This window comes from Acomys minous (genome assembly GCF_964271855.1).
Source record: "Acomys minous genome assembly, chromosome: 6".
Taxonomy (NCBI): Eukaryota; Metazoa; Chordata; class Mammalia; order Rodentia; family Muridae; genus Acomys; species Acomys minous.
This window is the reverse complement of record NC_140487.1, coordinates 79,153,729-79,167,924: the sequence shown is the minus strand read 5'-3', so window position 1 is coordinate 79,167,924 and position 14,196 is coordinate 79,153,729. Positions and strand designations below refer to the sequence as shown.

Below are 14,196 nucleotides of genomic sequence, written 5' to 3'. Positions count from 1 at the left end.
ATCATATAACAATTGTCTAATTTAGCTCTTCAAGTAAAATGCAGAGTTTGGGGATTAGAAGTAAGAGCATTTCCACTTATACTCTGAAAACTATTTACTTTGTTTTCAGTTGTGGGAAGACCCAGGACCTGTGCCCAGCAGGGAAAGGCGGGGCATCTCCATTCCAATAGCATTTCTGGTCTTGTCTTCCAGAGAGCAAGAGTCTCAGTAGCAGAGCACTGGGGTCCCTTGCCTAGCACCCCCAGGCATCAGGCCTTTTATTTAGTTTGAATAGGACAGGTACAAGTGGACTTTCTGGCCCCCTGTGGTTCCATCAGCCCAGCTCATGTCTTCATTAGGATATTTTGAAATCATGTTACCTTACCAGCTCACATGCTTCTGCTATATCCACATAAAATGAATCAGACATAGGGGTGCTCGCCTTTAATTGCAGCACTTGGGAGGCAGAGGCAGGCAGATTGCTGTGAGTTCAAGGCCAGCTTGGTTTACAAAGTGAGTGCAGGACAGCCAAGGCTACACAGAGAAACCCTGTCTCAAAAACCAAAAACAAACAAACAAACAAAAGTACTGAAAACTGTTCTCTTAACCTACATCATATATCTTTTTCCCTTCTCTCCCCTTGCCCCCCCCCCTTGTTTCTCTTCTCCCTCTTGATTGATTAATTACACAGTATTCTGCCTGCATGTACACCTGCAGGCCAGAAGAGGGCACTAGATCTCATTATAGATAGTTGTGAGCCGCCATATGGTTGCTGGGAATTGAACTCAGGACCTCTGGATGAGCAGCCCGTGCTCTTAACTGCTGAGTCATCTCTCCAGCCCCCTCTTCTCCTTCTTAAGTCTGAATTTGTAGTTGACGCGTTTAACTGGCAAGATGCTCTTCACTAGTCTTGATGCTACTTAGAGTCTTTACCATCTCAGTGGTCTGCTTTTTCTTTGTAATGCAGTGCTATTTGCTTTTGATAGAAAACAATTGTTTTCTTCTTCTTCTTCTTCTTCTTCTTCTTCTTCTTCTTCTTCTTCTTCTTCTTCTTCTTCTTCTTCTTCTCCTCCTCCTCCTCCTCCTCCTCCTCCTCCTCCTCCTCCTCCTTCCTCTTCTCCATCTCCTTTTCCTCCTTCTTCTTCTCTTCTTCCTCCTCCTCTTCCTCCTCCTCCTCCTCTTCTTCTGTTAAATTGCATCAATTTTACCAGGAAGATTTCTATGCATTTTGATATTTTTCTTTCTTAGATCCACATGAGCACACATACCCACACTGTCTCCCAAGCCTCATTAGACTTTGTGCTGGCATTTGAGGAAAGCATGCTTTCCATTAAAGCAGCACGTCTCAGCTCTCTAGAGTTCTTGCTGAAGAACCATCTTCCCTTTGGGTGACTATTATAAGTAACATTACTGGAATTCTTTTCTTTTATGAGGTAGGTTTTCTCTTTTTCTGTATAGCCCTGGCTGTGTTGGAACTTACTCCATAGTCCAGGCTGGACTCAAGTTTACAGAGACCTCTCTGCCTTTGTCTGTTGGGATTAAAGGTGTGCAACACTTCAGCTGGGCTTACAATTCTTACTATAGGCCCATGTGGGCAGAATAATTGTGGAGGGCACCCTTATACCTCCTGGAAATGTTCAAGACTGTCTTCTTAACAACCATATTCAACTTACATGGACAAAATTAAATTTTTTTCCTAAGGTTCTATTTTACCTTACATTTTCCTGCGTCATGAATGTGAACCTGTGTGGCAGGCAGTCTCTACTTTATATGGGACCAACCCAGCATGACCAGGTCTACTCTTCCAAGAAGTCTATTCATGATCGATTGACTCTGGCTTCACTGCTGTCATCTCAGAGATGATGACACCACAGTTCATTTTACAGACTTTGAATACTTCTCATATACCTGTATGGCTTTTGTTGTTGTTGTTTGGATATTTTGTTCCTTTGCTTGTTTTGCTTATTGTGTTCTACCACCTGCCCGTAAACGCCTTAGACAGCTTACCCACAATATGCATCTTCTCTCCAAGACAAAGTCAATTGTTTGTATATACGTGTCCAATGAATGAAGCTGACTAGAGGAAGACAGCAAAGAACGAGAGCAGGAAAGAGACAGGAGGAGGAGAGGGGCCCTGATCTATCGTTTCACCTAAGTTCTAGAAGGTGAAATCCTTGCCTCATGTCTCTTGCTTGTGGCACAGTTTTGTAAGCCATGGCAGAAAAGCACCTCCTCCATGCTCTTCACCGCACAGCTCTTTCTCTTCTGTAAGGTAATGCTTTCTCTTGAAAATTACAGTGTTGCATCTGCTCTGGGATTTGTTTGTTTTTTGCAGCAATGGGGACAGAACCCAGGATCTTGTGCCTCCCTATTCAATTTTTTTTTAAATAATGAGACAAGAAAGGCAGGGAAATTTTGTGTATTGGGTGAGTGGGGAGGATGAGAAGAGAGAAATAGGCCTTTCCTTGGAATCAAGGTTTCCCCTAGCCAGTAGGAAACCAAGAATGCACAATTAACAACTATTTCCCTTCCCAGTTGTAAACCTGTAATTTTCTAGGAATCTAACCAGAAGCCCCATTTGCAGGAAAGGACACATACACACTAAACTCCCTGGGCAACTCTAGAGACTCTGGTTCCCCTTTATTAGGTCATAATGCCATCCAACACACCTCCTGAACCACTTTATAATCTCACTTATCAAATTTGAACAAAAAGGGGTTGGGTCTCAGAGCAAGCTTTGGAAATGTCACTTGAGAGTCACCAAGATGCTACAAGTGGGTAATACGAGACAGTTGCCACTCTGCTTTGAGAAGGCCAAGCCTTATCCTTATTTTTCCTACTTTCTCTCAAGAAACACATAACCCACTCAGGTCTGTCTTTCTTTCCGCATGCTTGTTTCTTAACTCTCATGCTTAAATCTGTTAAATATCTTTAACAGACTTTCCAACTTGGCCTCATCTTTGGCATTGAAACCAGGAACCCTGGTTTGGTCTGAGTTAGGTCTTTAAAAATCTAGGAAAATTCGGGTTGTTGTGTGTCATTTTGTCCTCCCACCACTTGTCCTATGTACATAGAGGTTGACTTAAAAGTTGCCCATCTTCACTTCCAGGACACTCAAGTCCAGAAAATGAGGTACCAGCGTGGACTAGTGGGTTTTGCTTACGTGCATGCTAGCTCATGCAACCGTACATGACTGAATAGTCTTTGCTCACTAATAGGAATGAAGATGGCTGGCAGTTAGGTAAGCTACTCACTTGAATTTACTTGCCTGTGGGTTGCAAAACTAACCAAGCCTAAGGAGTTGCTAACTTCTGACATCATGCTGTTCCCAGCTGTGGCTGCGCGTTATGGTCACCAGGGGAGCTTTCAAAAACTACCACTTGCCAGTCCGCCAGTCCTACTGCCAACCCTGATGGAACTGGTCTGGGTGTGCCCTTTATGTTGGAATTTTTACAAGCTCCTCAGGTGGCTCTAATGAGCAGTTGCGGCTGAGAGGCCTGGCTCTGGAAGCAGGCACACCGCCTCTTGCATGGAAGGAAGGGCCTTTGGAAGACTCAAAGAATGAAAGTCTCCCGGGGTGAAAGCAAGCACCCCCCTGATGCTGGAGGCTGTTTGGTTTGCCTGCTGACAGCAAACAAGCACCAGGAAGCCTCCACTCAGCGCTGCACAGCATGCCGCCCCGCGCTCAGGAATTCCTTTCCTGGAACGTAAGCAGTTCCTTATGGGGATCGTATTCTGTCATTAAAGAGCTGTTCCTACAACCATATGCATGGGTTTTCTCTCTGCCAAACCCTTTACTTGACATTTTATAGTGATGGGCAGAGAACAGTGGGGTCACTCTCCATTTCTCTATATGATCTCCTATGATTGTGAATGAAAATGACAAGCATTTCAGAAATTCTGCGTATCCTTCAGCATTTGAATATAAATCTCACACTGTGCTGTGATAATGTGTTGTCATATTATAAAGGCAGAATAGTATCGTAGGAAGGAATGTAGAGCCAGAGGTCTGGTCCAAGCCTCTGGACCACAGTGCTAGTGATTGAGAATAGGCATGTGTACTTGATGCTGTACACTGGGCACACTTTAGTTACTGCAACCCTATGATGTACGTGATTACTCTCATCTCATAAACAAGGCAAGTGGGCCAAGCAGGGGAATAGACTTACTAGTGTCACACAGCTAGTAAATAATAGCAAAGATAAGCCATGGGAATTTGGCTCCAGAATTTACCTTCTTTATTGATATGTGGTATTTTCTCCTATATAGATGACCTTAGCTAAATCACCTATTTTAGTCTTGTCTTATTTTCTCACCTGAAAAAGGAGGTTAGAATAATGTCTAGCCCCTCAAGCAGATGTATGACTACTTGTGACATATACTAAGGTATTCAGTAAATAAATAGTGGTTGAATAAATAAAGGAATGATGAACTGGGGTAGTTAAAAGTATAATATATACAGACACTCTAAAGGCTGTATTGTGAAAGAATATACTCGTGACTATTATGGCATATCTATATCTAGACATGGGTTTTGTGGCTCAGAAATATGGGAAAGTGTTAATATCCAAATCAAAACACAACTACTTCCTACTCGTAAAATACAAAGCTCTTAAAATATGCATGAGATTTTAATAATCTCAGCAGCGATAAGAATATAAATGTATAAATGAAGTTATAAGAGGTTTTCTTTGCATTTCTGAGTCATTGAAGAAGTATTCTATAATCTAAAAGCTTTATCTTCGTTACTGCCAGGAAATTAGGCCATTAAAAAAGAGAGTGTTGGCTGTCAGCCAGCTGAACTATCAAAAGACAACATGGCCAGCAGCACATGTCAGGTTTACATTTACTTTTTAAAATTAGGTGCCAGTTATTTTTGAAAGGAGGCTCATGGAACGTTTTTTATTTTGTTTTTATAACAATTCCATGGGAAGAAGAGGCAGTGGGATTGTGAAATCTGCCATTCAGTGTTAGATTCAAAGTCACAGAAATACTTCTGAGCTACAGATAACTATTCCCAGGCTGTTGCTTTCCCAGAGGATGGGTAACAGACTGGGTTAGTGACAGACGGATGTAGCAAACAACACAATTCAACAAGTTGGAGACAACCACTGTTGAGGGAGAAACCATTGGCAGGGAGTCCCCATAATTTCCTTCTATTTTCAAATCACTCTTTTTTATTAAGAGACAATCATACCCAAGTATTCTCAAAATTTGGCACATTGATTGTATCTTTTGAGGACCCCCATGTATTTACATGTTACCATCCTGCAGAAATCTGAGTTTTTTTCGTGTTGTTTGTTTGTTTTTTTTGATGGGAGGAATTTACCTCTTTCTTAGTCCCTGGAGTTAATCTCTCAACACCAGGTTTTCACAACAAATGTTTATTGTCCCCAAATCCATCTGCTTCCATATTCTATTCATACGTAGTAGGCGCTTAACATTAACTGATTGGCTAAAGACACATGTGGACACCAAACTTTGCAATTAAATGTCCATGAGGTCTAGTATCAAAAATAAAAATTCTCTGAACTGACAGCGTTGTTAAAATCTGTGTATTGTAATGCACTTTGAGGAGCTCGGGCATGTTCAGGGTGGTAAGGTCAAAGACTCGTAATGCACCTTAATGACTTTTTTCAACTCCGCACGCGCGCGCGCGCGCGCGCGTGTGTGTGTGTGTGTGTGTGTGAGAGAGAGAGAGAGAGAGAGAGAGAGAGAGAGAGAGAGAGAGAGGGAGAGAGAGAATGGATAATCCCAATGTAATCAATAAACAACTTCCAGAAAGAACATGTGAGTTCATGAACGTCAATCTTCCTTGGTTTTGTAGGTGTTAAGCTTAGTAGTACTTTTGCCTTAACTTATGCCTAAAAAAATAAATACAACTTTTTTTCTCTAGTTAGGAAACTATTACAGTGAGATGAACAATGAGACTCAAAACTAAAGCAGTGACCATAAGGGTGGATGTGAATAGAATAATGTTGAGAGATAAATCAAGAATATAAAGAAGAAAGATTAAGAGGCATGAAATTGTTTTAAGAATTCTTAGGCTGAAAAAAATGCAAAATAGTGAGCTCCCAGTGCCCAAGACTGAGAACGAAGAAAGAACAGGTTTGGGAGTATGAAGGCGAACTGGGTTCAGGATATCTTAAATTGCATGCCTGTACGATACGTAGGTGAAGCTCAGGGCACGGCTACAAATGTGCATGTGGCTGCAGAAGAGGGTCTGGCTAGAGATGCGGTTTTGGCAATCGCTGGCTGTTGAAAAACACAGTAGTAGGAGAGGCTTTTCAGAGATTGAGAGGAGGATAGGAAAAAGGTCATCACTGAGGAAAGAGGCAGAAGAAGACTCATGGGTGTAACATGCCAAGGAGAATATAGACTGTAACAGCCAAGAAAGAAAAGGACTATAAAAAGTCACCACAGACTCTGGCATCTGCAGTCTGTCCCCTCTAATTTCACAATGTCCCATGCCGCTTAAGCAGGATGGCTAGGGCACAGGCACATTTTCACGTAAGCGTGTGGAGACTGGATTGCCTACTTTGAGGCAAATAGTAACACATACTCAGAAAGTCCAGTTAAGTGGAACCAGTTGTCCAGCCCTCACATTCTGTCTTTGTGGTGCCCAGACAATGCTTTCTTACATTGACGTAACTGAACAGCCCCCAGCTCTCATGTTTTCTGCATGCATTTGCTTTCCCTGCTAGGGGATAACTATTTGAAATGGAAAGGTCCACCCTGCTGTGAACCCTTCTTTCTGGGATGGAAGCAGTTAAGGAAACCTTGTAAGAGTAAGAACTCCATCAATTGCCTGCCCTTGCTTCTGGCTTTAAACAGACTTCAGGTCAGGGCTCTACATTTAAAAAAAAGGAACTAAATTAATAGTTGTTGTGTGAAGAGTACAATATAGAGAGCCAAGAGAACAGTTTATTGTTCTTGAATAGCAAATATGTGTCAATTAGTCTTAATATGAGAGCAAGACAAACAGAATAATCAACAAATTAAAAGATATTCAAAGGATAAAGAATAAGGCAAGATCGGCTTACACGGATTTTTGGAGTGTTCAGCGATTTTTGACGTGGCTATCTCAGACCATGTCTTGTAGTAATCATTAAATGAGATTGTTTTAGTTACTCTGAAAATATAAACAAAAGACCATATACAATTTGTAAATTTGTCCTTAAAATTACCTAATAAAAACACATGATTCAGCCAGTATCAACCAAACTAGACTGACATAGAAACTATGATAATCTCTTTCTTTAATTCTTTTATTTCTTCATTCTTTTGAGACCAGAAATGTGTGTCCCAGGTAGGTGTTGATCTCTGTGTCATCGAGGCTGGCCTGAAACTCACAATTCTCCTGCTGTGGCCTCCAGTGTGCTGGGATTCCTGGGAATGCAGACATGAGCCACCATGCTGGGATTTGGGCATGCATCTCTAAAATTCAAACATTCAAGCCAGGCATGGTGGCACACGCCTTTAATCCCATCACTCAGGGAGGCAGAGGCAGGGCCCTGGCAAGAGGGTGAAGGCTGTTGTGCAGCAGTAAAGGGCAACTGTACAACACCCTCAGTAACCACCTCTCTTCCCAGTTTTACTATGAACTTGTTGAACACAGCGATTTACAGCTCTGTAAATAAAACATCACTGAGAGATAATATTCAGCCATGTGAACCCACCAGCTGACAGGTGTAGGTGGACGCTGAAGCATCAGGTGAACTACCCCCTAGGTCTTTTCCCATTTAAAGTCTCGGTTCTTTGGAAGAAGAAACACATTACCAGTTAAAACAAATATATTAGTAATAATTTTTATAGGTCAACTTTTAAGTTCCTTAAGGTAAATATTTGACTCATTGCTGAAATTAATGGAGCAATATTTAAATGGATCAGTGCATTCATTTATTTAGCCGTTTAGGACACCTAACATTTAAGGCTAACATTTTTCAAGTGTGTTACTCCTTTTCCAATCACACATAAGTGGAACTCGGAAACAAGGTGAAGATAAATTAACCATTGCTATTATGTCTTCACACTACCAAACGATATGCTAAAGTAATGTGGATTTGCCCTCAAAAATGTTTCAGCCATTTGCAGCAAGGGTTAAAAAAAAAAAAAAGGGCTGCCCTATATCTGCTGCATGAAAAATCTTGAGCTCCGTTTGCCGTCACAGTTCATTTAGCAGACAACAATGACCCACGAGGAAGGAAACTGTCAACACACTGTCTCATGAAAAAACATATGCCGTCTTTGGACACAATCGTCTCCATTGTCTTTTGTCTGTTTGAGGATGACCCATGACCCTCTCTCCTCCCAGGGGTGTCCTGTTCAGTTTCAAACTGTTAGCCCTCTGGGGATTCCTTTTCTTTCTTCCAGAATAATTAAAAATATTACCCTAAAAGGTGTAACTGTGGTTAGCTTGAATACACAAAGAGGAATATCTTAAACGTTTGCATCTCCAATTCTATAAAGGAAGCAGCCCTTTAAAAGAATTAACTATATTTACTATTATTCAGATAGACTATGGAGCTAATGAGGAGATAAATGGCATAAAAATGTGTTTGTAGTTCCCACCAGCACGGAGAACATACTGAATACTCCTTTTGACAATGGAAAAGAAGGAAATATAAATTTGTAGGTTTGTAGAGGACACCAGAGCTGATTTTTTCGGTTTAAATAAGGCATATTCCCTGAGCAAGTGAAGAGAACAGCTTTCTCTATTCCATAATATGGTGCTGCAGGGTTGAATATTTGGATAATATAATACACTGACCATACTTCTTTAGAAGTGGCAATAAACAGAAGAATTTGGAGAAAGGTAATAAACTTGTGTTTGGAAGTCATCCGGGAGTCATTTGTCTGCAGAAAGGAAAGAGGCATCCTGGGCTCAGGGACCAGCCTCAGCCAGGTTTAGGGATACGGTGTGGTGGATGCATGTGCACACAGAGGACCTCAGAGGAAGGGAAGATCGGGGCGAGGCCATTGAGTTCAGATGGGAGTTCAGCTTGAGAGCACATGGAGGCTGTTCAAGTAGGGGACGCTTGGTGGTGCAGAGAGTGCTTGAAATTGGCTGACAACTTGGTTCATCAGATGTGAGACAACATCCAAAACTGGAAAGTAGAAAACAAGCTGAGGCCTGAGCAAGGGTTACCTTGGGGGTCTCACACAGGGTAAGTTCCATAAGGAAGGCTAAATGTGGGGTCAGTTAGGACCAAAGTCATGGAGGTATGAGTTACCTGGAAGTTAACAGGGGTGGGAGCAAGGGTTAGGAACAGGCACAGTCAAAACCAAGACAATGCTGAAGAAAGATCTGATTGGTTACCAGACACATGAGAGGAGAAGGTATGTTGGGGTCAAGTACTTTTCTGAAGCCCAGAAGACTAGTTGTCTATTAATAGAAAACATTATGTGGAACTCAAGTAAAATATGAGTGTAATTTTAGATGTGGCCTTAGGTGACGATATGACAGAAGAGCCAAAATCAACTTTAGGGTTTGATGGTGAAATTTGGGATGGAAAAAAAAAAGAAAGATTGACAGATAAAGCCATTAAGAAAAACAATCTTCAAAACACTGTTTAGAAGAGGAAGAGCAGACACCAACTTGAAGGAAGCCAGTGATGGGAAAAGGCAGGCTCACTGCCTGGAAAAAGAAAAATAATAGCGATGTTAGTTTATGTAAGCAACACGCAGCCTGAACTTTGTCCGGTTGGAAACTTCTCCTACACCACCAACTAGTTCTTAGCGACATGGTGAGACTGCAGGGCCTGGAACTGACTGGGTGACAGGTGAGTTATGTAACTTTTCCACACTTGTTTCCCCATCACTAAGAGAAGAGGTACTTTTCTCAAGAGGTTGTCCTAGGTATCCAGTCCTAGGTATCCAGTGAAATCATGCCTGAGAAGAGCCACGTTCAGCACCTCGTCAGCACGCACAGTTGCTGGTCTCGTATCTCAGCAGTTCGTGTAGCCTGCTAACTGCTTTTCTACATTCTGCCCTTTGTGCCATGGAGGGTGACACCTCTGTTGTGAAGTGGCATTTGTCATCTAATTCTAGAGGGGGTGAAGTCTCAACACTTGCAAATGAAACTCTTGGTCAGCTGGCCATGCCCAACCCTTCCTTCTTCTGGGGTCTCACTCCTCTCTTCAGAGTCCCCATCTCTTGGGAGTTCCCATAAATCTTGAATATCCTATAACACCGTACTTCTGCATCTGTGCAAAATTTTCTAATTAGAGATTCCCACTTTGCTTCTTTCATTTCCTACTCATCAAAGCCTAGCCAAACAATTGTATATGAGGATTGTCATAGGTAACAATATGGGGTTTTCACCTCTCATGCCCTTCCTCATGTAGACCTGGCTCTAAATGAGAGCAGGATTGACAGCTCAGGCTGTCTGATCAGGACATTTATTTCAGGGCTAGGAACATGCATTACAAAGATTAAACCAGGGCTGGGGGAGGTGGCTCTATGGGTAAGGACATTTGCCACACAAGCTTGAGGACCCAAGTTCAGTTCCCAGGGCCTATGTAAAAGTTGGGTGTGGCTGTTGTACCTGCAGTCCCAAAATGGTTGCAAGTGTAAGACAGCAAAATGGCTAGAGTGTGATGTTAGCCAGACTAGTCAAAAAGTGGCATGCTCCAGGCTCAGTGAGAGACCTGTTCAAGGTAATGAGAGAGTGATAGAGCAATCTACCCAGTGTTCAACCCACCCAGTGTCTTTCCTTGGTCTCCATGTGAGTGAGCATGGGTACATGTGCGTGCACGTGTACATGGGCACAATACACACATGCACACATCAACATGAGCACTCATGCATACACGTATAGGACTGAATCATACAGAGGTTCACTGCAACATTCTAGAACAGCACAAGTTATCTTAGGTCAGCCCAATTTGTTTATTTTGACTGCTTTGCTAGTGCTCTTTTATACTTCTGGGCAAATGTTAGAAGCAGCTTCTAAGGTTCTGGGGATAAAAACAGATTAAATTCTTTGGGAACAATCATCACGTGTAGTAATATGGAACATTTTAAGCAACAAGTAGTGGATGTTTATCTTCCTTATGTCTTTTAAATTTTTTTCTCAGAAATATTTTGAAGATTTCAGTATAGGTGTCATATGCCTTTTGCATGTACAGCTTTTCTTGCTGGTGGCATATACCTCTATAACTTCAGTATTGAGGAGGCTGAGACAGAAGATGGTGAGTTATCTCAGACATTTTTCTATTGTTATTTATGTAGAAATACAGTTTATTTTAAAATATCTTTTAAACCAAACCATCTTTTAAAAGGAAAAGGAGAGCCAAGCCACAACACTTATTCCTCTCTTCTTGTTGTCCTCAATGTGACCAGCTTCCCTATCTCAGACTGTGAGCCTGAATAAGCCTTTCCTTCCTTAAGTGGTTTTTGTGAGGTGCTTTGTTATAGGAAGAAGATAAGTAACTAATACAGATGTATAGGGGGAAATACACACGCACGCACACACACACACACACACACACACACACACACACACACACACACACAGTTTTGGTACTATGTATAGTTTCAGCATCTGCTGGGGGTCTTGGAACACACTCACTGCCTGTGGATGAGCTAGAACTACTGTGCTCATCAGTTAATGGGACATATGTGTTCTCACATCACCCTCTGTAAACAAAACCCTGCTCCCCAGTCCACAGGGGAGTTCCTGCCCTGCCTTGATGGGAGGCAGAGGCAGAGGCAGGTGGATTTCCATGAGTTCGAGGCCAGCCTGATTTATAGAGCCAGTTCCAGGATAGCCAGGGCTACACAGAGAAGCCTGGCCTTGAAAAGAGCCGACAACCCTCAAACCCCTGGGGGAACAAGTGACCTCAAGCCTGGGCTCCTTTTGAGAGCAGGCCTCTACATGCTGTTTTCTGTGTCTTGTCAAGGAAACTCTTTCTCCTCATTATTGCCTGGGTATCTTGGTTGCACATCCGTCATTGAGCTTATTATATTCTATTAATGCAACTCAACAATAAATGGTCGCACAAGCTGCGTAAGCATAACGTGGGTACAGAGCTTGGTGACTTCTAGAGGAAAGCTCAGACAGAAAAGAAATAAAGGAAAAGGCTGTGGGGAAGATGTTTCTGCTCAAAGTGGCTCATTTAAAGAGAACTCACTCTGACCTTAGCATTCTTCAAATTCCTTCTTAGCCACACTACTAACATTTGCCCCATGGCCTTGGGCATCTGGTTGAAGATGTTTCCCACACAGCCCTTGTCCCTGTGGTCTCTTGGGCAGAAGAGCACTGCGTTCTAGAATATGAGGCTCCTGAGTTAGGGATCATACATTACAGGGTGTGTCCCCAACACCTGTAGTGCCTGCTATAGGACAATATGCTCAGTGAGTGAGTTTTGAAGACACTAATAAAGCATCTTCCCTTCCATGGGTGGAGAAGTCTGCTGCATAACCGCTGAGAGATATTCTAGACGCTATGCAAGAACTCTAGCTGACTGTACAGGTTCAGCGTCAACAGAACCCTGTTGAACCTGAGATTCTCGAGAGAAAGCCCAGCTTCAGAATTTTTGAGCCCAATTTGAAGCAAACTTTAATTAAATATTGGCAAGGATGACGGATTCTGGCCAGGTGCATTTGGTGGGGGTCTGGGTCGGGAATCTGGTGATTAATCACATTCTGCAGAAACTTAAAAGGGCAAAACTATAAGGCCACCATATTTCCCATCAAGTCTAATCAGGGACAAGCATACATGCTGACACTCTCCTGCCAACATTTCAGGAAGTTATCTGTCCTTGGGCAAGTGGGACTTACAGGTTAGCTTTGACCCTTACACACCTAGGTCAACACAGATAGAAACCCCTTGCCTATGTTCCATGCAGTTGATCATAATCTGCTTGAGTTTTGTCTTGCCTTTTGCATTCCAAGATTTCCCCTCTGGAACACGTTTCTCTACATAGATCTTTTCTTGCTCATGAAGTTAATGCAAAGCTCAAAGCCAATGGATTAGATGTCCCAATGTGAGGAGTGGTACTTCTCTTTGGATAATTTCTACAAGACCTTGTTGTGATGTGTTATTCCAAAACTAAAAAGTAGGGCCCAACTAGGTGCCTCAGTGGATCTGAGTTCAATTCCCGGGGATCCCGGTGAAAAAAAGTTGATGTGATATTGTGAATTGGTGACCCCAGCCTTCTGAAAGACAGATGAGAGGCAGACAGGAGCTCAGGGCCAGATTTTCTGAGTACACCCCTGAGCAGCAGAAACAAGAGAGAACCTGCCTCACCAAGACAGGGAAAAAAGTAGTTCCCCAAAACTGTCCTTTTATCTCCAAATGAATTGCATAGTACATGCATGACCCCACCTCTTTCCTCTCCCTGGCTCCATTTCTCTCTCTCTCTCTCTCTCTCTCTCTCTCTCGTGAGTGCGCACCTGCACACACACACACACACACACACACACACACACACACTTACACACACACATCACATCACATGCACATATAAACACCAATAAAGAAAGAACAAAGAAGATACCATTGAACTCGATATATCAGGGGCAAACCTTGGAACCAATCTATTCATGATCCAGACCATAAACATGGAACACTACCCTAGCCCCAACTCTCTAGCTCCATCTGTGTCCCATCTGAAGGCTTCTCTAGACAAGTCAGGGTTGCACAAAACAAAAAGCCCCGATTCTAGGTCATTTATCCTTGTCTAGGTTTAGAGGAACTGCTGAAATGGAACTAGAGTCAGTCTTCTAACCAGGTCCTCTGGACTAGTTAGTCGGTGCTGCTGCTGTGTGACAGGACACCCATGTTTCATAGATGATGAAACAGCATGTGTGCACTTGACAGTGTATGTTTCATGCAGGATTGGGAAGGTACTCTTGGCTCCTTCACATGCTGGGTGGACAGCAGTGCCTTCACTGGGCCCTAGCCAAGCAGGCCCCTCACTGGACTGTACATGATCTTTCCGCAGGGTTTCAGGACCATGTCATAAACAGAAGCCACGTAAGTGGCTGAAGTTTGCTTACCTTTTATATGATGCCAGTCAAGGAAACCTGGGCCAAATCAGGCACCAATTCTACACTAGCTAATTTGGTTTCAAGTTTAGAGCTCAAGAAAACGAGGGCTGGAACACTGGTTCCAAGTATTTACAGTTAAGAGACTCCATAGACTGCATCTTGTTCAGATCCTCAACGCTGAACTAATGCTGCATTGCCAGGCTATCCCTTAAAAGGTGCCCT

The 14,196-nt window shown here is 42.7% G+C and overlaps 1 protein-coding gene across 4 annotated transcripts in view; it reads right to left on the bottom strand.

Moving 5' to 3' along the window:
- Window positions 1-14,196, bottom strand: part of UBE2U (ubiquitin conjugating enzyme E2 U) — a 66,969-nt gene that overhangs the window by 23,595 nt on the left and 29,178 nt on the right. For 3 of the 4 annotated variants that reach the window (XM_084787042.1, XM_084787043.1, XM_084787044.1), the window contains exon 7: window positions 7,023-7,111. The exons of the other annotated variant lie outside the window; for it this stretch is intronic. In XM_084787042.1, the coding sequence (XP_084643168.1) occupies window positions 7,023-7,111 (89 nt within the window). The remainder of the gene's footprint in view (window positions 1-7,022; window positions 7,112-14,196) is intronic. 4 annotated transcript variants of the gene reach the window in all.